The 25373-nt window shown below is 59.7% G+C and overlaps 2 protein-coding genes across 7 annotated transcripts in view; both read right to left on the reverse strand.

Annotated features, from left to right (window-relative positions):
* Positions 1-442: 442 nt before the first annotated feature.
* On the reverse strand, positions 443-4728 carry STAC3 (SH3 and cysteine rich domain 3). 3 transcript variants are annotated; one of them, XM_032093933.1, is made up of 12 exons: positions 4262-4728; positions 3467-3533; positions 2818-3085; positions 2558-2655; positions 2266-2341; positions 2064-2155; positions 1887-1953; positions 1621-1670; positions 1406-1500; positions 1111-1162; positions 824-961; positions 443-602 (listed from the first exon to the last, which is right to left on the reverse strand). In XM_032093933.1, the coding sequence occupies exons 1-12, from the start codon at positions 4726-4728 to the stop codon at positions 504-506; spliced, it is 1569 nt and encodes a 522-aa protein (XP_031949824.1). In that variant the 3' UTR covers positions 443-503. The 3 variants fall into 3 exon arrangements, with proteins under 3 accessions (XP_031949824.1, XP_031949823.1, XP_031949822.1); XM_032093932.1 differs by having other exon boundaries at positions 2818-3055; positions 4262-4638; XM_032093931.1 differs by having other exon boundaries at positions 2818-3082; positions 4262-4638.
* A 933-nt stretch (positions 4729-5661) lies between these two features.
* Positions 5662-25373, reverse strand: part of R3HDM2 (R3H domain containing 2) — a 41520-nt gene continuing 21808 nt past the window's right edge. For 2 of the 4 annotated variants that reach the window (XM_032093876.1, XM_032093875.1), the window contains exons 6-24: positions 22966-23044; positions 22243-22302; positions 21925-22065; positions 21281-21389; positions 20072-20167; positions 19145-19176; positions 16989-17221; positions 14424-14593; positions 12173-12262; positions 11344-11586; positions 10654-10780; positions 9987-10222; positions 9519-9673; positions 9002-9102; positions 8220-8389; positions 7928-8072; positions 7741-7841; positions 7559-7643; positions 5662-6100 (exon numbers count right to left, since the gene is read on the reverse strand). In XM_032093876.1, the coding sequence (XP_031949767.1) occupies positions 5757-6100; positions 7559-7643; positions 7741-7841; positions 7928-8072; positions 8220-8389; positions 9002-9102; positions 9519-9673; positions 9987-10222; positions 10654-10780; positions 11344-11586; positions 12173-12262; positions 14424-14593; positions 16989-17221; positions 19145-19176; positions 20072-20167; positions 21281-21389; positions 21925-22065; positions 22243-22302; positions 22966-23044 (2717 nt within the window). In that variant the 3' untranslated portion in view covers positions 5662-5756. The remainder of the gene's footprint in view (positions 6101-7558; positions 7644-7740; positions 7842-7927; positions 8073-8219; positions 8390-9001; positions 9103-9518; positions 9674-9986; positions 10223-10653; positions 10781-11343; positions 11587-12172; positions 12263-14423; positions 14594-16988; positions 17222-19144; positions 19177-20071; positions 20168-21280; positions 21390-21924; positions 22066-22242; positions 22303-22965; positions 23045-25373) is intronic. The other 2 variants (XM_032093877.1, XM_032093878.1) reach the window with 2 other exon arrangements.

Here is a 25373-nt window from a genome sequence, read left to right on the forward strand (position 1 = left end):
GAGCGGGGGGTGGGCGCAGCCATGTATTGCCAAAACCCGGGAGCAGCGGGGCAGGACCCCCCCCGACCCTCCCCACGGCACCCGGTGTCCCCCCACTCAGTCGGGGGGGTCTCCACAGCGAGTCTGGGGGTGCCCCCTGCTTGCATCCAGTGTCTCTGGAGGCACCAAAACCTCCCGCGGGGGGACAGCCCCTGAGGCACCTCCTGTCCCCCCATCCTGCCCCGGTCCTGGGGGGGGACAGCTGCCCCAGGAACCCCATTGCTGGAGGCAGCAGGAATGGGGGTGCCCTTCCCTGACCCCATACCTGTCCCGCAGCCAGGGCTCCCCATCCCAATCCCGGGGTCCTTCCATTCCCCATCCCGAGGGTCCCCCGTCCCCATCCCTGCTCTGCAGCCGTTCTCTCCGTCCCTGTCCCCATCCCCACCCCACAGCCAGCGTCTCACCGCCCCCATCCCAGGGGTGTCTCTGTCCCCATCCCGGGGGTCCCCCCCTCGCAGCCCCCCTCAGATCTCCTCCAGGAAGTCCACAGGGAACAGCCCCACTTTGCGGCCGGTGAAGACTTTGACGTAACCGTTCACCTCCTCCCCCTTCTGCACCACGATCTGCAGGCGAGAGGGGGTCGGGTGAGACCCCCGGGACCCCCCAGAGCGGGGGGAACCCCAGGTGTGGAGGGGTCGGGGCAGAGCAGGTCTCACCCAAGGGGCTGGGGGAGGTGGGAAGGGGGGGGAGGGTGATGTTGGTTGTGGGGTGCAGCCGTGATGAGGGGCTTGGAGAGGGGCTGGGGGTCCCCGGGTGGTGATTGGGGGGGGAGGTCCCGTCTCACCTGATCCTTCTTGAGCGTGATCTGCCCGATCTCCCGGTTGCCCACGAAGGAACGCGTCACCTTGTGCACCCGCTCGCCCGCCCGCACCCGGATGATGAAGTTGGGGGGGAAATACCCGATTTTCTCACCGATCTTTCCCTGGAAGGAGGCAGTGGGGGAGTGCAAGGAGGGGTCGGAGCCAATCCAGGGGTCTCAGACCACCCCCTGCCAGGCTGGGAGTTGACAGCAGGTTCGGGTGTCCCCCCTTTCCCAGCCGAGCTCTCCCTCCCGCCGCACACCAGCCTCACCCGCCACCACTCCTCGTTGGAGTCATCGACCACCGTGATCTTCTCCCCCGGCCTGGAAGGGAAGGAAGGGCTCTCTGAGGGGGGGGCAGGACCCCCGGCCGTGGGAGACCCCAAGGAAAACCGCTTTTCCTGCAGAACCAGCTCCTCGAGCCCCGTATCTGGCAGGGGACACGCACAGCCCATGAGCTCAGGGACAGGCAGGTCCTGCATGGAGCAGCTCAGCCTTGGGAAATCCACAGAACCACATCGAGCCAAAAGCGTCGGGAAAGAGCCCAGGACAAGGCTGGGAACTCACGGGAAGTCCAGGTCGTCCTTCTCCAGGGCTTTGAAGCGATAAAGTGCCACGAAATAGTGGGACTGCAGGAACGCCCCTGGCTGCGGCTTCTTGCTCTGGGGGGACACAGTGGGGTTTGCAGTCCCAGGGGCTGCAGGCAGCCCCGAGGATCCCAGCAGGGAGATCCCACAGGCTCTGTCCATAGTTTTGGGGTGCAGGGCAAGGATGAGGGGTACCTTGTCATCTGTTGGGCTCTTCTCAGCCTTCTTGTCCCCTTCAGAGGCACCTGGGAACGGGAGGAGGAGGTCACACCTTTCCTGGTGGTGCCTCCCGAGAGTCTCCTCAGCCAACGTGGGGATGTAGCGAGAGCCCCAGGGTGGGGATCTGAACCGGGGACCCTCTTTCTGCAGGGCACACCCACCCTGCTGACCCCCTCAAGATCAGCCAGGGGCTCCCTCCCTGTCCCATGGGCTCAGCCCCCAACCCTCGGCCGCACGCTCACCACCCTCGGCTTTGCTCCCCACCGGCTTCGTGGCCTCCGACTCCTCGTCCATCATCGCAGCCAAGGGCTGGAAGGCACAGAGAGCTCTCAGGGAGTGCAGCATGGGGGGGCTGGGGGGCAGTGGGGTGCTGGCACCGCACCCGCTGGAATTTGGGGAGGGCCCGACCCCACACTCACGTTCTTCTTGTCTTCCTGCCCCTTTTTGCGCTCCTTGTTGGCCATGATGACGCCCGTCCGCAGCGTCTCGAACACGGGATCGCTCCTGTTTGCTGGGGGGGGCACGGGAATGGTGAGGGGGGGGTCAGAGATGGGACACGAGGGGATGGGGCACTCCGGGGTGGGTACCAAGGGGACGGGGCGCCCCAGCACGGGGACTCACAGAGCTGGTCCTTGGTGCCGGCGTACTGCTGGTCGCTGTAGAGGGGGGAGCTGTACGCCCGGCGGAACCCGGGGGGCTGCGAGGAGAGAGGGGGGGTCGCAGCATCAGCCACCCACCCGGACCCATGGGCCATCTGTCAGAGCTCGGGGACCCCGTAAAAGGGATGCCGGGGTCCCCCTCTGAGCCAGGAAATGACAGGGGTGGTGGCACCTTTGTCCTGCCCGCGGGGGCCGAGGTGGCCGCTCCCGGAGGTGCCCGAGCCGGGGGCTGGAGGCGGGGGGGTGACACTCACGATCTTGCCGAAGCAACGCTGCATTTCCACGTAGGACTGGCAGTGGTGGTGGATGTTGGTCTTGCAGTTCTTGCACCTCAGGCCAAATTTGTTGTTGACTGGCAGTGGGGGGGGGGGGGGTGGGGATGGAAAGGAGAGGGAATGTGACACTGCAGCTGTGAAACGGCCGGGACAGAGCCCTGGGCAGCCTTGGCCCCCAGCCTCAGCCCTTCCCGCGGCCCCCGGTCCTGCCCATGGCCCCCAGCCCCGTCAGGACTCACGGACGATCATGCGGGCACAAACATCGCAGAATTTGGGCTTTTTGAAGTAATGATCTTTGAACTTGTGGGGTTTGTCATTGACAAGTTTCTCGGGTTCGGGAGGGGGTTCGGGCTCCTCCTCCTCTTCCTCCTCTTCGTCATCCTCATAGATGTAGTAGATGGGTCCCCCCGAGGGGCTGACCAGCTCCCCGTTTGGCTGCGGCTCCAGCGCCGGCTCCGGCTCCTCCTTGGGTTTTCGCTGGAAAAGTTGCTTCAGCTTCTGCAGCTGCTGGGATGGAGAGGACGGATGGTGCGCGGCGGTGTGGGGAAGGCAGGAGGGCAGAGACCCCGTGCCTGGCTCCTCACCCCAGTGCCTCGACCCAGAGCCCCCCTCCACAGCGGGAGGAGACCCCAGGAATGCTCTGAGGATGGCGACCCTCCTCCCAGTCCCGTGAAGTCCCCACTAAAGGGAAAACTGTGGCTCCTGGGCACCTCATAGATGTGGGCACGTCAGGGAAATGCCAAGCTGGGAAATGCCCACCCAGCAGCCGGCTGGATCGGGGTCCCACCAAGCACCCCCCGCCCCCAAAGCCTCCTGGGGCTACGGCAGGATGATGATAGAGAGGGGGCTTCCCCACCCATCCAAACTGCCCTGTGGACACCCACTTACCCGGCTCTTGGGTTTCCCACCTGAAGCAGGTGAAGCTGGTGGCTCTGGCACCTCCTTCTCCGTCATGCTGCGAGGGGAAGAGACACAGATGGCGTCGGCGGGGGCAGGTCCAGCTGCAGGAGCCCGGCAGGGGCTGAAGCGGTCAGACCCTGCTGGGTGGGCAGTGCCTCCCCTTCCCCTTCCCGTCCCGCAGCCGCTGTCCTGGCGAGGGCTGGTTCTGCCAGGGGAAACCCCGGGGTCACTCCCACCGCCCCTCCCGCAGCCCCTGCCCCGGCCAGGGCTGGTTCTGTCCAGGAGAGCCCCAGGGCCAGGCTGGAGGAGGCCGGTGCCCAGCCCAGAGCGTGGCACATCCGCTGACTCGGGGACGCGGTGCCAAGTGCTGTGAGCCAGCCCCTGGGCCACCTGCACGTGCCCACCTCGGCCTGGACATCCCCATCTCACCGTGAAACCGCAAACGGTGCCTCAGATGAGCGCAACGGGGGACACTGATGGGCATCATCCGGCTTTCGGCAGGAGCTGCTCCCACATGCCCCAAAGCCATCCCGATGCCACCTTTGCCAACCCTCCCTGCAGTGCTTCCACCCAGACCTCGCTGTTTTTGGTGATACCCACCCCCCAAGCCCCTCCAGCCCCATGGAAACCTGCCAGGAAAACCATCGGGAAGCAGCAACGGAACTGGGGAGCGCTGGGGCGAGGGGCGCTGCGGGCGTGGGGCACCCCGAGGCCCTGCAGCAGCGGGGGGGACCCGGGGTGGGCACGGCCACGGCGAGGGGGGCCACACACGGGGACACTCACCCTGTGCTTGGAGTTCTCGCCCTGCGCTGGAGAACCCCCCGAAGGGCGGGCGGTGCCGGGGCCCCGGTGGCTGCAGAGCCCCCAGCCCCCCGTGCCCGGCGCGCGGGGAGGGCGGCAGCCGGCCCGGTCCCGTGGCGAGCGGAGTGACAGGGCAGAGCAGGACGACAGCTGAGCGGTGGCGGGGGCTGACGCCGGGAAATTGGAGCCCCAGCGTGCGCCGGGAGGGAGCGGGCGGAGGAGCCACCGGCTATTTGCGTTGGTGGTTGCTGGGCGTGCCAGGGGCCCCCCCAGCCTGGCATGGGACGGAGAAGGAACCGGGCACAGCGAGGGCTCCGGGAATCGGGCACACGGAGGGTTCCAGGGGCTGGGTACACCAAAGGCTCCAGCCTCGGTGTCTCCACTCGTGCGTTGGAGGCCCCCGAGGCTGGGGGGTCACCGGGCAGAGGGGCAGCAGTGGGGTCTCTCATGGGGTAGGAGTGGCTGCCTCGCACCCTCTGGCACCAAATCCTGCTGCTCCAGGCTCTGCTGGGATGCCGGGAGCTGGGATCCCACTGCTGCCGGGCTGCCTGTGACAGGAACAGGACCCTGGAGTTCACGGGCACCTCGGGGTCCCTCGGGTCCCTGCCTGGCTGTGGGTGGCAGTGAGGTGGGAGCTGGCACAAGCCTGGGGTTGGAGCCCCCCCCTTCCTGGCAGCTCTTACCTGTCCGGCTGTACCTGCCCAGGAAGGTTGGGAGCATCCTGCTCCTGCCACAGGCTCTGGCTGTGCCAGCCCAAATCCTGTCCCCACCTGCACCCACCAGCTCCAGGTGCTGCTCCTGTCAGCAGGGATTTGACGCTTCCTGGCAGGGCACACAGCTGGGGCCACTCCTGGCCTCATTCCTGCCCTGGAATTCCACAGCTGGATGGGGTCATGGACATCTCTCAGGGGAGTTCAGCCCCAATCCAGATGCTCTGATCCCAGCCTGGGTTCCGCACTTTGGCACACCACGGGCTCACAGCCCTTGGACATGCCAAGCTGGAGGGCAGCACTGGGCAGGACCATCCCCCTGCCAGTGTCCCTTCTGCTGTCCCCTCACGCCCCTGAGGCAGCACAGAGCCCCCAGCCCTGGCACTGGCAGAGAACGGAAAGTTACATTCGAGTGATGGGACAATTTTCCTTTTTTTTTTTTTTTAATTTAAAAACAACCCCCCAAATAAAATAAAACCAAAAATACCCCCCCGCAAAATAATAATCCGATTAAATAAAATGTGCAGTGAACATACCAATCAACACCTGTATGTGCGGTCCAACACAGTGCTTAAACAAAACCATAGACACAGGGGAGGGGGGCGGGCACGGGCGTCACTCCAAAAATAATAATAATTAAAAAAAAAAAAAAATCAACTTCTTGTCTCTTAATTATGTTCATATAAATATATCAAGGAAGGAGGGCGAGAGGAAGGGAGGGTGGGAGGAGAAGAGGCCCAGGGGAGTGCCCGGTGCCCGCGGGAGCCCTACTGGGAGCTTGCCCGCTCCAGCACCCGCAGGTCGTAGTTCTTTTTGGCCACGCGCAGCTTGAAGCGGCTGAGGGAGTTGTTGAGGCGGAGGGAGGCGTTTTGGGCAGCCAGAGGGCTGGGGAACACGGCCACGATGGTGTATAAGGCAGCGAGGTCACTGTGCCTGCCGTTCTCCGGAGTCCCGCTGTTGTCCCCGCCGCCTCCGTCCCCGCGGCGCCCCTGAGTCTCTTTGAGCCACTGGATTTTGGCACCGGCCATGGCGAGCTGCGTGAAGAGCTTGTCGGCCTCTGTCCGTGTGATGCCCTCGGGCAGGTCCGTCACCTCCAGCACCCGGCCCAGCACTGCGGGGAAGGAGCCTCGTGTCACTGGCCAGGTCCTGGTGGCCCAGGAGCCACCCCGGCCCCAGGCTGGAGCACCCACCTCTCCTGGGCACAGCAATGCCACGAAGTGCCAAGCTGCCCCCGCAGCAGGAATCAATTTTTTTTAAGCCAGTCACTTCCCCTCCAAAGCATCCCTACCTGCTCCCTGGAATGCCCCATCCCCATCCCTTCTCGTGCCCATGCTCTGGTTCTGCTCCAGGAGGAGATGTGGGTATTTCCCAGTGTCCCAGGGCTATGGGGACACTCCTGGTGTCCTTAGGACAGCTGGGCAGTTCAGGCTTTCCCAGGGGCCCTGCCTGCTTTTCTATCCCAAACCTCCCGTACCAGGACTGGGAGCCAACCCCACGCTCCCACCCTGACCCTGGGAGGGAGAATGGCTGCACCCATGGAGGATGGTGGCACTGAGTGTGCCCTGCTGGTGGTCCCCAAATCCCTCTGCAGCTCCTGGGCCCTCCCTGATGGTACCCAAACCCCTCTGGCAGCTTCTGGCTCTGACCTCTGCCCCTGCCCCAATGGTACCCAAATCCCTCTGCAGCTCCAGCCCCTGCCCAGCAATCCTCAAACCCTTCTGCAGCTCCTGGACCCTCCCTGGTGGTACCCAAATCCCTCTGCAGCTCCTGGCTCCAGCCCTGGCCCTGGGCTTAGCAGAGCTGCTGAAGGGATTCTTTGCTAATATTAACGTGGCACGTACGGACCATGCCAGGGCAGGAGGGGGGTAGGCAGCTCTTAAAGGGCCCCTGCAAGCAGCTGCTGGTGGTGACACGGAGGTGACATGGGGGACATGCCTGAGGCCTCCAGAGGGTCAGTGAGAGCTGCTCCATCCAAGCTGTGGGTCCCTCCCTCCCCGAGGACCCATCAGAGACAACCCGGGCATGGGGTGTCCTTCAGAGAGAAACGACTCACTGGGACCCTCAGCCCTCACAGCCACGCCGGGACATCCCAAATCCCAAAGAGGAGGCTCTGAAGCTGCGGGCCCCATGGGAAAGGGAAACATGGATGGGAAGAGTGACTTGGGAAAGCAATGGTGGGAAATGAGATCTCAGTGTCTGGACACTCACTTTCTGCTGATAAAGAGGAATAAAATCCCAGTTCTGCCAGCTCCACCTGCTCCGTCATTTCCACCCTCTGAGAGGCAGGAACAGGACCCAGGTGTCCTTTTCCTCCAGAGGTTTTACTCCCTGTTCTCCCACCTCCCTCGGGGCACAGCGGGCTGGGGCTGGATCTGCTGCACCCCCAGCCTGGGCTCACCTGGACTGGGGGGTGTTTGTGGGTGTGGGGAGGAAGGACTGGCAGGAGCCACTGTCCAAAACCAGCACGGGGTCCTGTGGGATGCTGGCTTGGGCAGGGATGGCACCTGGAGTCTCCAACATCCGTACGTGGGGACATCAGAGGGCAAAGGGGCTCGAGGGGGTCACTTGCCTACGTCACTTGTCCCCAGGTCGGTGGACGCTGACTTTAGGGCCTGTCTCTTGCTCCGGTTTCCGTGTTTCATTCCGGTCTGCCCCTTGAAGGATAAAAAGGGCACCGTGTCACCTCAGGGGACACTGTGGCTTCACAGAGCCACAGAAGGGCCAGGAAAGGACGGCCTGGCCCGGCTGTACCTGGTGTCCTGTGTAGCTGGGCTGGTTGTGGAGCAGCGGCGGGGGACACAGGGACAGGTTGTACTGCAGCGGCTGGCCCAGCAGCGAGTACCGCCCGTCACCTGCACAAGGAGCCCGAGTTTGTGGGATCCCGGGAAATGCTGCAGCATTCCCAGCCCCGAGCTGGCCCCACACACCTCCCCCTTACCTTGTGCCGGGCCCATGGGCCGGGGGAACTGTGTGAGGACGGGGAGGGGGCTCAGCCCCGTGCACACGCTGTTGAGGTTGGTGACGGGCGACGGCGTCGGGGACTGGGTGGGGGATGTGATGGGGCTGTTCAGCTGGGTGCTGGCCTGGGGGAGGGACAGTGTTAGACACTCCCAGTGCTTGTGACCACTCCCACACCTGCCTTGACCCCATGGGGTAACCCCCCACCCCTCACCCAGCCCACCCCGAAGGCTGAGCTGCCTCCTTCCCGTCCCTCCCAGTCCCCCCAGTACCTGAGCACTGGTGTCGGGGTTGTAGAGGTCTCCTGGCTTCTGCCCCCGCTGCTCCAGGCTGTAGTACTTACAATGGCTCCACTGCACCACAGGGGGGTTCTGGGGGGCCTGGGGGCCGTTGGGGACATTCAGCTGCATCACCACCACACCGGGGCCTGACGGGGACACCCCTGGGGACAGACACAGGCACAGATGGCTCTGCTGCTGTGGGACACGGGGCACCTGCCCGGCCCTGCCACTGCACACCCTTCCCTACGATCCCGCTCTGGACTCTCTCCGCTGCCACTCCTGCCTTTCTCCAGCTGCAAAAACCCCACCAGGACCTGCTGGGGATTCCTCTCTAATATCAAAGGTTACATCTGGGAGTGATGATGATTAATTCAGGAGAAATGGGAGCACAGGGGTCAAGCTGATGGATGGCAGCTCAGTGACCGCTCTGAGCATCTCCACAGAACTCCAGGCAAAGGCTCCGAGCACGGATCCAGGCACAGACCTCCACCATCCCAGTCCAGCTTCTGCCCCAGCTCGCTCCCAGCAGCCGTGACAGGGAGCAGGAATCCCGAGGCTCCCCATCCGCAGTTCTTCCCGCTCTCGCCAATCCACAGCTCCCTCCACCCCCCTGCCCACCACGGCAGGGAGATGCCAGGCACGAGCCAGTGCCACATCCTGATCATTCCTAGACTAAGGAATCCCCTTGCACAGAAGCTGCCAGATTTGGCTGTGATCCAAAAGCTGATCCCACCCGTGCAGTCGATGCCAGCCCTGCCCGTGGCCCCTCGTACCTGAATACTGCTGCTGCATCTGGGGGGGGCTGCAGGGCGCCGGGGACTGCGGCATCTGGTACTGCTCAGAGCCAGGAGGCTGCAGGAACCCCACGGATGGGCTGTGGGGCAGAGGGCTCAGGTGAGGATGGGGAGGAAGAGCTGGGGCATCTGCGCAGGTAATTCGCAGCTCCCTCTTTACTGGGATGGCTGGGCACATGGGAGCCTCTGGAGAGGGCTGGGCACATGGGAGCCTGACACGCTGGTGGCCAGGAAGCCCTGACTAAGGGAGCCAGGAATGGACAAGGTCAGGGAGGAGCAGCACTTGTGGCGCCCAGCCCCCTCCAGCCACAGGAGCAGGGTGTGCTCACAGCAGGATCATCATGGAATCACCAAACACAATCATGGAACCTCCCGGGTTGGAAGGGACCCACAAGGATCATCAAGGCTGACTCCTGGCCTTGATGGGACACCCCCAAAACCCCCACCGTGGGCACAGCACCCCCAGGCAGGCCAGAACCCCCAGGCAGAGCTTCACCTGGTGCCGTTCTGCTGGGCAGTGGGGATAACGCTGTAGTAGATGGGGACCCCTCCAGCCTGGAGCCCCCCCTGCACAGACTGGCTGGCTGGCACAAGCACCGGCTGCTGGAAGGGCTGCTGGACCACGTTCTGGGACTCACTGGCCATGGGAACCTGGGCAGGGAGGAAAGCAGCAGGTAACAGGTAACAGAGCAGGGGGAACAACCAAGGTGAAGAGATTCCAGGTGGTTTTTCCTTACAGCCCAGAGCAACCTCACCCAGGCACAGGCAGCCCCTCCCAGAGATTCTCCCGGTCCCCCTGCTCCAGATCCATCCCAAGGATTCCCACATGGATGTGCCCTCCCCAAGCTGCCCTGTGAGCAGATCCCCACCTCGGGCTCCATCCCTTAGGCACAGGAACGGGGCACATCCTGCACAGCCGAGGCCCCCTCCCAGCACCCCACGCTGGGCAGCAGCAGATGCCCACCTGGTACGAAGGCAGCGGCGTGTACTGCACCATCAGACCTTGCATCTGGCTCCCCATCCCACTCCTCTGGCTGCTGAGGAGCCCGGGGGGCTGCGCCTGCTGCACCCCCATCATGCTCTGCATCTGGCCCCCCATGTTGTTCCTCTGGCTGTTGAGGAGCCCGGGGGGCTGCGCCTGCTGCACCCCCATCACACCTTGGTATGTTTGCTGCTGGTTGGACATCATTGGCTGTAAACCTGCCAGAACAAGGTTTTGATGGAGCAGCTTCCCAGTTGGACACAGGAAACAGCCCCAGATTTAGGATTTAGGGAATCAATTCCTGCTCTGCTCCCTCCTCCTGCTAAAGAGTGGGGAAAGGGCTTCCCTTAGAGCAGATGTGAACACACCCAAGGGAAGCTCCTGGCTTTAAATCCCCCTGGCAGCCCCTCAGTGGGGCTTAAATCCACCTCATCCCCCCTCCAGTGAGCTGAGAGCAGAGGGAGGGGAAGGACTCAACAGCCTCTGCAAATGGAGGCATCCCAACCTCCCAGCCAAGAGGCAGGTCCAGCAAAGAGTGGGAGACAGGGAAGAGTGACCTGGCCCCACACAGCACACGGGAGATCTTTGGAGCCAACAAAAGCAACAAGAAAGGGAAAGCTGCCCCCATCCCCGCTTTCCAGCCCCTTACCTGGCTGCTGGGACTGCTGGGGGAGTTGCTGTGGGCGCTGGGAGCTGTAGGCCACTGGGTGACTGAGGGGTCGGTATTGCTGGCTGGAGTTCGGGTACTGCCCGGGGGGGTAGTAAGAAACCTGAATCTATTGGGGGCAAGAAAACACCATGGTGAGGACATGGCAAGGGGCAGGACCAAGAAAGCTGGTCCCCCAGGACCAGTTTTCTCTCTCACCTGGCCTGGCTTCTGCCGAAGGGAACCACCCAGGGCTTTGGCTCTGGCCAGCTGATGGCTCCTCGGGGAACCGCAGCCCCTTCCCGCGCCTCCCAGCCTCCTCATCCAAGCCTTTCCCAGCACAGTAGTGCAAGAGCACAGTAGGCACAACTCTCTCCTCACAGCTCAGGGGACAATCCTAGAGGTCACAAAGCCCTGCAGGACCCCAAAGAGAGCTTAGAGGTGTCAGCCCTGAGTCCGGCCACTGTCCCTCCCCCACTGCTGAGAGCCAGGAGTGGCCCTGGGGGTCCCAGGTAAGAGCCTCGTGGGCTCAGAGGGACACGGGGATCATCCTGTGCCTAGCAGGGGAGCACGAGACCCGGAGCCTGGACCCCCGTGGATGGATCCATCACCAACTAGCCGCAGAAAAAGAGGGACCCACTCCCCAGCAGTCCCTGGCCTGGCAGCTCTGGGGATATCCCCTTGTGTCCTTACTTGCTGGGGAGGCTGAATGTAGCCCTGGGGCTGCAGCACCTGCTGAGTGGGGGCCGTGTGCCCCGAGGCGGAGTAGCTGGAGGTGGGGATGGGTTGCCCAGGGGTTGCCATGATGAATCCTGTCTGCTGAGGGTGCTGGGAGATGAGGGATGACTGGAACATCGCCGAGGAAGGATCCGGGGCTTCCGTCGAGCCCTGTCGGCTGAGGCTGATCTGCCCGAAGGGGCTGCTGAGCTCGTCGGCCTGGAGTGGGATAAGGGAAGGATGGAGGAGGGTGGCACGTGGGACAGCAGCAGGGAGGACACAGCTCTGCTGGTAAATGCAGACCCCTTCTCCCTGCTCTGGGAGCAGCTCCCCCAAAAAGGCCCCCACACACGAGCCACAGCCCCAGAGCAGCACAGGGGGACATGCGAACTGGGGGGGGCCAAATGCTCAGCGGACACGGGGGACACTGCGGGGTCCCACGCAGGCAGGGGTGACTCCAGCCCAGCGGCCACGTCCCACGGGGCACACCATTCCCAAAAGATCCCAGTGGAGACAACACAGGGGCTTGGCTGAGCCCACAGGGCGGCCCCAGACCCCAGCACTGAGCACAGGCATGGCTGGGGAGCTCTGGGCTTGGAATTTGCTCTTCCCAGGCTCTTTCCAAGAGCTCCACTCCAGCAGCAGTGCTCCCGTGGCCTCGGGCATCCCGCTGCAGCGCAGAGCTCCGTGAATCCCAGCCCCAGGGGGTGGGTGTCCGGGACGTACCTGATCAGCACAAGCTCACACAACACAAACACAGCACAGAGCACAACAGACAGTGCAGAAGAGGAACTGGGGTTTGTACCAGGTTGTACTGCTGGGGTGGAGAGACTGGCAAGAGGACTTGGGGGCAGGAGCTTGGAGAGTACGGAACGGGCTGCAGCGCCGGGACCGGCTACGACCAGCAGAGAAGGGAATGGAGGGAGAGGAAAAGGGGAATAAAAAGGAAGGGAGGGAGGGAGGAAGGAAGGAAGGGAGGACGGAAGGAAGGAAGGAAGGAATTCGAAAGGAATTCGGAAGGAAGGAAGGAATTCAGAAGGAAGGAATTCAGAAGGAAGGAATTTGGAAGGAAGGAAGGAAGGAAGGAAGGAAGGAAGGAAGGAAGGAAGGAAGGAAGGAAGGAAGGAATTCGAAAGGAATTCGAAAGGAATTTGGAAGGAAGGAAGGAAGGAAGGAAGGAAGGAAGGAAGGAAGGAAGGAAGGAAGGAAGGAAGGAAGGAAGGAAAAGGGAAGAAGGAAAAGGAAGGAGAAGGAAGGAGAAGGAAGGAGAAGGAAGGAGAAGGAAGGAGAAGGAAGGAGAAGGAAGGAGAAGGAAGGAGAAGGAAGGAAAAGGAAGGAGAAGGAAGGAAAAGGAAGGAAAAGGAAGGAAAAGGAAGGAGAAAAAGAAGGAACAACAAGGTTAGTCAAGTGAGCCAACTGCAAACACAGAGGGGCGTTGCAGGGGTTGGGAAGCACAGAGACCATTCCAGGGCAGCATCCATCCCATCAGATACGGCCCAGCCGGAGGCTCTGCAGAGCTGGGGACGAGTGAGCTGCCCCAAAGCAGCTCCTGCCTGGCAGGAAGAGTGACACGAGTTCACCAGGGCCAGCAGCAGCAGGAGCAGCGTCTCCCAGCACAGCCCTTGTGTCTCTCCCGTTTCCAGCATTCCCTGCAGTGCTCCTTGGCCATTCCTGCACACTCACCTTCCACAGGGACCCCCACTGTGTCACCTGGGGCACCGGCTTTATGAGAACCCCTCGCTCAAACCCCACACCCCCTGCTTTGGGCACTGTGATGGTCAGTGCTGGACAGGGGGGTTTGATCTTTTCATTTGACCTTTGGTGACATGGAAGGGACAGGGACATGGGGCTGGTGCATTTCCAGACCCTTCACCAACAGTCAAACCCTTGAAATCAGTTTTACCAGGACCTAAACCCTTGGACGAGACAGTAGAAGATACAAACTGAAACCCCAGCACAACCCACGAGATCCCACCCAGGGACTCTGCATTTCCAGCTCCAGACAGACACCCCAGGGACACAGCTCATCCCTTGAGCCCCAGAATCCTCCACAAACAGATCCACAACCCCAGAGCCACTCCAGGGCTCTCCCCTCTGCTGCAGCTGGGAACAGCCAGCAAGGAGCTGTTCCTGTTACCTGCACTAAAAGCTTTTCGAGGAGGTTCTTCCCTCCTCTCATTCCAGTCTAGTGAAAACACTGAGAATCACAGAGCAGCCCAAGCTGGAAGGGCCCTCAGGAGAACACGTGGTCCAACTTTTCATGGGAAAGGGAGCCTTGGTGTGGTTATCCAGCAACCTCCCTGCCCTGCTGCACCTTGAACCCCTCCGCTGTAACTCCAGCAGCTCTTTGCTGTAGGAGACACCACGAGCCCAAGGTGATGCCAGAGGAGTCTTGCGGAGCTCCTGGGCAGGCTGAGGTCCAGCACCAACGTGTGGGACAGGAAGGTGCTGTGGACACTCCCACACCACCACCCACTCCACATGAATGTGCTCCCCAAACCTCACATTGGGATGGTTCCCACCCCATCCCCACCCCTGCAGCAGGGCAGGGCTGGGCTGTGGTTGGACACAGCCTCGGGAGCAGAACATGGACATGGGAATGTCACCCATGGGTGCTTCCTGGAGGGTTCCAGCCCTGGGAACAGCCCAGCAGGCTGTGGGACACGGAACACCCCTTGGCTTTAACTCAGGGATGGATGGTATGGAGGACACAACAGGCATTGCTCCAGGCCTGCCTTCCCCCAGGACTTCAGATCAGCCCTGGGGAGCTCAAATCCAACACCCATTCGGGATGGTGCTGAGTGGAACTGGTTCCAGTTTGCCACGCATCCAAAGGGCTACAGACCCTTTTCCAGGGGGGCTGCTGGCCTGAGCAGACCATAGGGAGCTGGGAAGGTGGGATATCCCACAGAATCACTCAGACACAGCAAAGCCCAACCTCCTCCTGCTCTGCCATCAGCACTGCAGGACAGCGAGCGCGGGGACCCCCAAAGCCCAGAGCACCCCGGGATTCCTCCAGCCCGGCCTCCCCGCTCCTTGTGCCCTGTGGGACTCACCTGGGACATCATGGGGCTGCTCATGGCCGGCTGCTGCTGGCCTGGGGGGAGGCCGGGGGCCTGCGGGGGCGGCTGTGGGGGCGGCTGCGGGGCCGTGCAGGGCAGGAGGCCACGGCTGGGCTGCGACGATGGGGACTGGCTGCAGGTCTCAGGGGCACCTAGCACCAAACCTGCAACAGAGACAGGCATGGAGGGCTGGGATCCAGGAGGAAAGGGGAGGGCTCAGGGGGATCCTGTCACGGCTGGAGCTCCCACGGGGACACGCGAGCAGGCGGTGGGATGAGGGACGGTTTGTCTCTGCTCACAGCAAAGCAAGGTTCTGACGCTCCAGGGCGTGGCACCTCCCTCCTCGCCATGTCCAGGTGCACACACTGACCCTCCAAAGCTGATCAGGGATCTCCTCCTCTGCCCCACATGCAGGGAAGAGGAATTGGGCTGCCAACAGCAGCACTGGCCCGGTGGAGGCTCTTCACCCCCACAGGATCCCAAAACCAGGGAGCTGCCAGGCACACCTGCGTCAGCTCAGGACCACGAGAGTCTGTGGGAAGGAGCTGGAGAGCCGCTCCCAGTCCCAGCTCAGCTCTGAGCACAGCCCCACCTGCACACCAACGCTGTCATGACCCATCTGACTGCCCGGAGCAGAGGGGAGTGGGGGGATCCCATTCCACGGCCTCACTGAGCCCCTTTTCTCCCAGGAAAAGGCTGGGAGATGATGGCAGGCTGAAAGCAATTCCTTCCCATGGCAGGAAAAGCTGGGAAGGAGCACGATATGCACTGCTGGCACCCAGCTGGGAAGTGTCTCCTCAGTATTCCGGTCTTACTTCCAGAAATAAAAGGGTTGTGCAACTACTGCTCGATGCCCAGTGGCTGCTGTTTAACCAGTGCTGCCTCTGATCTCCCACATTTCCACAGCTGATCTCCAGGGATTCTGCTGAGGAGCTCTGTCAGCAGCCACACACTGCAAAGGAGGGAATATTCCACTGGCCCAGCTGCTCAAAGACTGGATGGGAAAAGAGCCCCTGAGTCCCAAGCACTTCCACCCCCACGGAATAAACACGAGGATGTGGAAGAAGGTGGGCTTGGTGTTTTTTCCCCTCGAGCGACAATTCCTTTGCATTTTTTTTCCCTTTCTCCCAAGATGTTTCTGATCACTTGCCATTATATAAAGCCTGGAAAGCAAATGTTCTGTTCCCGGGGTGGGGCCTGGAGGGAAAATTACAGGAAGAGCCAAAAAGCAGCTTTTCTCTCACTCTGCTCGGCACACGCCGGGACAGATCTTCAGTAAGTGCTCCCAGCACTCCATGAATCAGTCCTGGAGGTGGCTGCAGCTCCCAGAGTGAGCACAGCCCTGCACACGATGGGAACAGGATCCCGGGAGACACCATGGGCACCTCTGAACTGGGAGATGAAGGTGTGGTTCCAAAGCCAGGCTGGGTGCTGGGATCCAGCCCTGGAAGGATTCTTGTGGAGCAGTTATTGCCCACATGCACCAATCTGCCCCTCCTGCCCACAAAAATGATGGTTCCCAAGGGTTTGGCACCTGCTGCTGACCAGTGGGAACAGAGGACGGTGGGACAACACCAGGTTCTGCTCAGTGACACCACGCAGCCACCAGCTGCCCCACAGCTCCTCAGCTGTCACGGGATTAAATGAGAGCAAAACCCAGGCTGCCTCTTCCACAAACATCTTGCAGGTGTTCCAGCCAAGCAGCTGGTTGGAAATCAGGGATTCTGCTCCTCCCTGACCCAGGGGAGGTGTCCTGGACATGCCCACCCAGCACACACATCCCTTGGGAAGCTGCTGCCAGAACAGGCCACCCGTGACACCCCAGGGGAACATCCCCCGTGCGTGGGCTGGGCTGGATGGACAAGGAAGGACTGAGCTGAAGCAGCAGAGAGACTCGGGATCCTAATTCCCTTTGGCTCCAGCCAAATTGCCTTGGCTCCCAGCAGCTCTGGAGCTCAAGCCTGCAGTTTGCTCCCATCCCGTGAATCCCTGAGAGAACATCATGGGCAGATCCCAGTTACGGAGTCTTTGACGAGGTAACTGCAACGTCTGACAAGACCAATGGGTGACACCTTTCATGGCCCTCCTCCTTGGAAAGCAAGACCCAGTGCCAGGAGATTCATCCTGAGGATCCTCAGGGGTGGGAGAGATCTTGGGAGCAGAAGGGAACAGCAACACAACTTGGGGCACAGCAGAGGAGAGAAAACAACACAAATTGGGAGTTTGAGTCGCAGGGGCTGGGAGCAAACTCTGCCCTTTGCCCCAGGTAACTCTGCTGAAGGGATGGGAGAGGTAATGGTGAGCTCTGAAGAAGCAGGTGATGAACCAGGTGGCACAACCAGCTGGCACATCCATGCCAGGCTACCGAGATCCTGGTGCCACCCATGTCCTGTTTTAACCAGAGCATCACAAGCCCCAGTTCCCCAGCCCAAAACCAGTCTGCCAGGTGCCCTTTGGCAGGGAAAGAGCTTCAGTTCCCCAGCCCAAAAACTGTGTGCCAGGTGCACACAGGGAAAGGCAGGGAAAGGGCCCCACACCTGCCTGGAAGCAGCGCTGTACCTGCCCGTGACGTCCTGCTGGCAGTGCTGCCCTTGCTGCTCCCGATGCTGTCCCCCCGGGTCAGGATGGAGATGCCACTGAAGCTGCTGGCTTTGGTGACGGGCGGCCGCAGGCTGCGGATGGAGCCGTCCGAATCCGTGCTGCTCCAGGGCCGTGGCTCCAGGGATTTGATCTCGCTCTCGGTGCTGCTCTGGCGGCTGCCCGAGGCCCGGCTCAGCCCGTCCCGGTTGCCCCTGCAGAGAGCAGAGGAGTCAAACTGGGCTCCAGTGAAGGGGCAGTGGCAGAGCTGCTGGTGCCGCACCAGCACACCCAGGGCAGGGTGGTGGGGACAGTCAGCAGCTGGGTTTGGGACCCTTTTGGGGCGGGGGAGGGGGGGGAGTCTGACAGCAAAAACCTCCCCAGGGCACAGCTTTTTGTGCTGACCCAGTCCCTGCAGTGACAGGCAGCTCCTGGCCCCTTCCCCAGCCTGACTCCAGCCTGGAGGAGACCCTAGCAGGGTCAGAGTAAGATCCTGTGCTAAAAAGCTCCCCATTTTAGAACGGGGAGCTTTTAAAAGCCTGGAGACAAGGCTGATGGAAATCTTGGACACCACTTCCCACCCCAGCCCTGGTGAGGATTTCTGCCCAGCTGGGCCTGTTTGCCCAAAGCTGTGGCTGCCCCATCCCTGGAGGTGTCCAAGGCCAGGTTGGACAGGGCTTGGAGCAACCTGGGATGGTGGGAGGTGTCCCTGCCTATGGCACGGGGGTGGAAAGGGATGAGTTTTAAAGTCCCTTGCAACCCAAACCATTCCAGGATTCTGGGATATCACTACCCCAGAGCTGTGCCCCCACTGACCACCCTCCCTCAGCCCAGGCCAGCTCTGGCCACAGCAGGATTTTATGGACTATCAGCACATGACCCCGAGCAGTGAGCCTGGTCTATCAGCCCAGTTAGGAAGCCTGGGAATGGGTTCCTGGGCTTTCCCTGGGGATGGATGGTGAGGAAGAGCTGCCAAGCCTGGCTCAGAAAAAAGAGGCTTGGAAGGAACTCCTGAGGTGATGTCCTGGGCTGCTGGGAGCGTGTGGGAGCCAAAAATGCATCTCTTGGAAAAAGCAGCACAATGGTTATGTCCCTAGAGAGCTCAAAATGGTCCCGAGGCCCACATCTCCTTCCTCTCCCATCCAGGGAAACCCCAAAAGCAGCTTGACCGAGCTCCTCGGGGCCTGGGCACCACAGGCAGGGAAGCTCTTGGCACAGCTGGGGCTGCAGCTTTGGGAGCTGAGCTCCATCAGCAACGGGGCTTTTGCTCCATTCTGGGGGAGTTTTACTCCAACCTCACAGATCTGAGAACTGTCCTTGCTGTCCTGAACACCCCAGGCACAGCCCCTGTGACTGTGCTGAGGACACCGCATTCTCCAGGACAGCCTGAGGCAGGTGACGGCCCAAGGAGAGGCACAAAGCTGCTCCTGCCTGGCTCAGATCCTCCTGTCCTGTCCCACACGGAGCTGCCCCATCTCCAGAGCTTTGGCTGGGACAGCAGAGCCCAGCAGGGATGAGGCTCTCTCCCTTTTGATCCCGTTTTTATCCCCACATCTCGGCAGCCGGGTCTGTGCCCGGTGACTCACCAGCCTCACGCCAACCCTTTCATCCATGGGAAAACTGCTTAATAAGAAAATGCTGCTCAAACACGTTCCCAGGGCCCTCAGCAGCTCCTCTGGCTGAGCTGGAGCCTGAGACACTTCACTGTCACCATTAAATCATCCAGCCTTGATAATCAGGGATTAGGGACAACCCTGCCTGATCCTAATGCTGATCCTGGCACTGTAAGGGCAGGGATTTCCTATCCTTTTGGGGAACAAGAAGTGGAATGGTTTGAAAACTGCTGGAATTCCTCCCTGCCATTCCCAGCCTCCTTTTTAATTGATGAATCAGCCAAAAAAGGACTCCAAATTGACGTTGCAAAGAAAACACCGTCAGTAAGTCCACGAGCAGCTGCGCATGGGGGGGACTCAGCAGGACACAGCACAAAATAAATCACACAGAGATCCCTACAAATCTGCCTCTGTCTGTGGGATACAAACAAAGCCTTCTGTGGAGAGTCTGATGAGGGGAAAGCATAATTTTAGAGTCATGCAGGGCTCTGGAGACACCCCCAGGGGCTGCAGGGCAGCACTCACCTGCTGTCCGTGAGGTATCCGTTCTGGCCAGACTGGGAGCACGACCACGGAGATGGGGAGGAAAGAAAAGGGAAATTTAGTAACTCTGGAAGAACAAACCCAGGTGATTCCAGAGGGTGGGGCTGGGACAGTGTGTGTTGAAGTGTGGTGTCGAACCTCCTGCACATCAGCTCCCTGTGGATCTCCAGCCAGGCCTCTGGGAACCTTTCCTGATCCCTGTGAACCCGAGATCTCTCAAATCTGAGTCCTCAGCTCCCTCCTGCATTGAAGCAGCTTTGATTTGTCCATGTGACAATCGAGGCCAGGCACAGAAGGGTCTTTATGGACTAAATGCAGCATTTGGAGCTGACTCCAGCTGGGAGTGCCCTTGGAGCAGCCTCCGAGCCAGATGGGAGCGTGGGACACGGCTCCAAGCAGAGAGCAGGGATTTCAGGAAGCAATACCCGAGCTGGACACTTCATGAGACAGACAATAAACAGCCTCCTCAAATTCCTCTTGGGAATGCCCAAATTCCTTGTGGGAATGCCCAAATTCCCCCAGGAAAGGCAGAGCCCTGCACTGCTGGGTCAGGAGGTAGAAGCTCCAGCACGGGGAAGAAACTGGGAGATGCAGCTGCTGCTCCCTTTGGGGCAGGAACTGGTTTTCTGATCACCCCAAAAATGCCACTGTGTAAATTTATCATCTTCTGGGCAGCAAGGAACAGGACTGTATCCACTGATCCCTGAAATTTTAGGGAAGGAGCAGATTGGAGGGTGCAGGTGTATCTCAGACGTCTTTGTTGGGAGCTGGAATTCACTGGCACATCCCCAAAATTCTGGGAAATTGGTCAAAAAGGCAACAACAAGACCTGACCTCTCAGCATATTCAAGGCCACCTTCTGCCCCAAAGCTCCAGGAGGGTCCTGGCAGGTGAGTGATCCAAACTTACCTCTCGTGCAAATATCCGCTCCCTGACCCGCTGATATTCCTCCTCTCGCTCTTCTATGGATTTGCTCCTTCTCCCATCCTGCAAGGGGAGTCTGATCTGAAGGGACAAACACAGCTCAGGGGTCAGCAGTTGCCAGCGGGAGCAGTCAGCCGCTGGGAATTTTGGGTGGGATGTGGATTAGGTGGTGCCTGGATGCAGTGATTCAGCCTCTGCCTTTGGACCTACCTTCAGGACACCCGAGTCCAGGGATGAACCTCCCAGAGGTGCCAGGATGTTCATTCCTGGACATCCATCCACCTCCTGCCCCGAGCACAACCACCCTGCCTGAACTCTGCCTGAGCCAGAGATCAGGAATATCCCCAGCAGTCTGTTCCCAGGGGGAAAAGCTGAAGGTCACCCTTTGGAGCTTGTGCCAACGCTCCTGCTCCCTCAGGGATTCTGTGCTCCGTGGGCAGCCGCACCCTTGAGTGCCACCACAGGGAAACCAAAATCTGGGATTGACTGCAGTGACCAGCTTCTCATCCTGACTGGAATTCAGGAACAGGTCCCAGAGCACAGGACAGCGCTGGGGTGATGTGACTCTGGGGTTAGATGGGATATTGGGAAAGAATTCCTCCCTGGGAGGGTGGGCAGGCCCTGGCACAGGGTGCCCAGAGAAGCTGGGGCTGCCCCTGGATCCCTGGGCATGTCCAAGGCCAGGTTGGATGGGGCTTGGAGCACCCTGGGATAGTGGAAGGTGTCCCTGCCATGGCAGGGGTGGCACTGGATGAGCTTTAAGGTCTTTTCCAACCCGAACCACTCCATGTTTCTATGAAGATGGGAGCTACAAGACCCCGAGATGCCTGGGGAAAGGCAGGACTCACTGCATGCCCTGGGAAGAGAGAGGGGAAAGACACTTGGCAACACTCAGCTGAGGGGTATTCCCAAGGAAACCTTGGCAAAAGGCTCCACCTTAAAACCTGGCCTCGCCCCTGGCTGATTTGAGGGTATGGAGAAGCACACCCATGGAACCCACGCCAAATCTTCATCCATTTCCACAGTACTTGGAAAAGTTTTCACGAAATTCAGATGCTGCTGCTTGGGTGGGGTGGGAGCTTCTATGAAATGCTACTTCAGGAAACCCAAGAGAATTCTGGAGTTGTTCTTGCCTTGTGACCGGTCACATTTGACTTTCCCAAAGGCTGCAGATGCCCCACGGCCACCCCTCACCTGGTTATCATCCCGATCCATGCTGGTGTCATCCCGTTTCAGGATAAACCTCTGCGGGAACTCTGCGTTCTTCTCATCCTTGATGTGCTCGGAGAACCTCTGCTCGGGGCTGCAGGGAAACCAAGCCTTGTTAGGAGGGGAAAACCGGGCCCAGAACAGACCAAGATGTTTATGATGTGAAATTTCAGCTCTGGCTGATGGCATCGAGAGCTCCTGTCCCTTCTCCAGGAACTACAGTGAGCCAGGGAGGGCTGGAAGGAAAAGATTCTTCCCTATTCCTTCGTTCCATGACTCTGATTCTTCTAGAGAGGGATCTCCCCTGCTTATGAGGCAACAAAAAATGTGGTGTGGAACCCATCCTGCTACAGAGCATTCCTGGGCTGGGGGAAAAGGGGGGAAGGGAAGGGAAGGGAAGGGAAGGGAAGGGAAGGGAAGGGAAGGGAAGGGAAGGGAAGGGAAGGGAAGGGAAGGGAAGGGAAGGGAAGGGAAGGGAAGGGAAGGGAAGGGAAGGGAAGGGAAGGGAAGGGAAGGGAAGGGAAGGGAAGGGAAGGGAAGGGAAGGGAAGGGAAGGGAAGGGAAGGGAAGGGAAGGGAAGGGAAGGGAAGGGAAGGGAAGGGAAGGGAAGGGAAGGGAAGGGACCTTACATTCGTGTGTTACTGGTCTTGTTGATGATCACAGCCTTCCCGGTCTGATCCACGTTGTGATCCATCCCAAAATAAGCCGCGACCCGGTGGAGCAGCATCCGGTGGTACGAGGTCATCTGGGGGAACTTCTTGAACTGATTGCTGGGAAGAGGAGGAAAGGGTTGGAATTCCAAGCAGTTGGTCACGTCAGGATGTACAAGGGAAGAGGTCTCCTCACCAGTGTGTCCCGAGAATGTTCCCTTCTCCCCTGGGAGCCCGAATTCCCAAACTCCGCATTACAAACCCCTTTTTCTTGACACAAACTCGATGATCACTTACTTGTTATCACTAATGAACTCCAGAATCTCCTGTTCCAACTTGAGCAGCATCATTCTATCCCTGCCAAGAAAAAAGAAAGGAAAAGGCCACTTTAGGGACAGTGGAACAGCATTTCCTGATCCCGACCCCTCTCCTGCAGCAGAACAAGTCCCAGACTCCTGGAGCAGGTGACACCTGATTCCACACGGTAACAGAATGGGCTAAAGAACTCCGTGCTTTGCAAATATTCCAAACTGAACACCAGATTTTTTCCAGTGTAAAGTTGTTTTGCTAACAGTGCTTGGCTTTGGAAAGCCTGAATCTCTGCTCTGCTGGAAGCTCCACTGGTGGAGATTCCAGCTTTGCTATTCCCTTGCCAGCCTTTCCCTCAATTCCACTGATTGTCCCCCCAGCAGCTCCTTTATGGGCTGACACTTGACAATCATTTATAGAAAAGGGTTTAAAGCAATCAGAACTATTTCTTTGCATTCAATCAAATCATTTGTCCTCTCTCTCTCCATCAAACACAATTCCATGTTTGGAATTAAACAGGATATAAAATTACAGTTGTGCTTTTAGTTTCTGCATCGTCCCAGCTCTGGTAACTCCTGGAATTCCGAAGAGGAAAACACAAAACCACTTGCAGGTCTGTCTGGAGGTGCTGCAATACCCCAGGATACAGGAATGCCCAAAGACAGGGACACACAGACCCCTCAGGGAGAAGTTTTACTGACCAGGACCTACCGTGGGTTTTTTTTCAGTGTATTTACTAAAAATTCATGCAAATCTATTCCAGTGGAGTCTGTATATTCCTGGCTGGAATCTGAAAAAAAACAACAAGGGCAGCAGAACAAATTAACAAAAAAAACCCCCAAATTACCACAGAGGGAAGGGAAGGGAAGAGAAGGGAAGGGAAGGGAAGGGAAAAAGGAAGGGAAGGGAGGAAGGAAGGGGAGAGGAGGAAGGAAGGGGAGAGGAAAGGGCTGTGTCTCAGTGTCTGTGTGCACGAGGATGACGTTCCTGCATTCCCCAGTCTAACCCAGGGATTAAGCAGCCTTTTCCCAGGACAGCAGGACCAGCACACCCAGTACAAGGTACTCCAAGGCCCCATTAGGAGGATTCCAGACAGAGTTTGATGGGATGGGTTTGTGGAAGGACACCTTGGCCCCAAGACCACCCCCTGGACCACCCTCCGGACCCTCCTTGCTGTCCCAGCAGGTCCTTGCAGGTGGATATTCCACACCTTGGTCCAAGCAATTTCTGCCTTACAATCCTTAAATGCTGCAGGCTCTAGAGAGCCCTGCTGGCCTGTGTTTCCCCTCTTCCCACAGCCTTTTAAATTTAAAAATAATTGCAGAATAAACCAATGAAACTGAATCAGCACCCGTGCAGAGCTGCCCCACGGGGATTTTGGGTGGAATTTCTTCCCCACATCCAACGTGTCTCTTTCAGCCATTTTTATGCCTCAGGAATCTGAGTCTGTTGGGAATGTGTCAGCCTGGAGAATCCCTCCCTCCCTTTCTCCATGCTCTGCTCTGGAAGGATGTGGATGAACCATCTCTGGAAGTGTCCAAGGTCAGGCTGGATGGGGCTTGGAGCAACCTGGGACAGTGGGAGCTGTCCCTGCCATGGCAGGGGTGGGATGGGATGGGATGAGCACGTGTCAACCTGGAGAAGAGAAAGCTCCAGGGAGACCTTAAGAGTCCCTTCCAGGGCCTAAAGGTGCTCCAGGAGAGCTGGAGAGGGACTTGGGACAAGGGATGGAGGGACAGGACACAGGGCACTGACACAGCGCAGGGTTAGGTGGGATACTGGGAGGGAATTCCTCCCTGGGAGGGTGGGCAGGCCCTGGCACAGGGTGCCCAGAGAAGCTGGGGCTGCCCCTGGATCCCTGGCAGTGCCCAAGGCCAGGCTGGACATTGGGGCTTGGAGCACCCTGAGATGGTGGAAGGTGTCCGTGCCCATGGCAGGGGATGGGATGGGATGGGATGGGATGGGATGGGATGGGGATGGGGATGGGGATGGGGATGGGATGGGATGGGATGGGATGGGGTGGGGTGGGGTGGGGTGGGGTGGGGTGGGATGGGATGGGATGGGATGGGGATGGGATGGGATGGGGACAGGAATGGGATGGGATGGGATGGGATGGGATGGGGATGGGATGGGGTGGGGTGGGATGGGATGGGGTGGGATGGGATGGGATGGGATGGGGATGGGGATGGGATGGGATGGGATGGGATGGGGATGGGGTGGGATGGGATGGGGATGGGGATGGGAATGGGGATGGGAATGGGAATGGGGATGGGGATGGGAATGGGATGGGATGGGGTGGGGTGGGGTGGGGTGGGGTGGGATGGGATGGGATGGGATGGGATGGGGTGGGGATGGGATGAGGATGGGGACAGGAATGGGATGGGATGGGATGGGATGGGATGGGGATGGGATGGGGTGGGGTGGGATGGGATGGGATGGGATGGGATGGGATGGGATGGGATGGGATGGGATGGGATGGGATGGGATGGGGTGGGGTGGGGATGGGATGAGGATGGGGACAGGAATGGGATGGGATGGGGATGGGATGGGGTGGGGTGGGATGGGATGGGGTGGGATGGGATGGGATGGGATGGGATGAGCTTTCAGCTCCCTTCCCACCCAAACCATTCCAGGATTCCCTGATGTTATCAACCCCACGGTCCTGCCCAGCAGCAGCAGAGACAACCAAGCCCACATCCAACAGCTGCCCCACCTCCAGAGCATTCCCAGAGCAGGTGAGCAGCACCTGCCCAGTTCAAACCAGCACCTGCCCAGTTCAAACCAGCACCTGCCCAGTTCAAATCAGCACCTGCCCAGTTCAAACCAGCACCTGCCCAGCTCAAACCAGCACCTGCCCAGTTCAAACCAGCACCTGCCCCAGTTCAAACCAGCACCTGCCCAGCTCAAACCAGCACCTGCCCCAGTTCAAACCAGCACCTGCCCCAGTTCAAACCAGCAGCTGCTCCAGTTCAAACCAGCAGCTGCCCAGCTCAAATCAGCACCTGCCCCAGTTCAAACCAGCACCTGCCCCAGTTCAAACCAGCACCTGCCCAGTTCAAACCAGCACCTGCCCCAGTTCAAACCAGCACCTGCTCAGCTCAAATCAGCACCTGCCCCAG

The sequence above is a fragment of the Corvus moneduloides genome, chromosome 30 (genome assembly GCF_009650955.1).
Source record: "Corvus moneduloides isolate bCorMon1 chromosome 30, bCorMon1.pri, whole genome shotgun sequence".
Taxonomy (NCBI): Eukaryota; Metazoa; Chordata; class Aves; order Passeriformes; family Corvidae; genus Corvus; species Corvus moneduloides.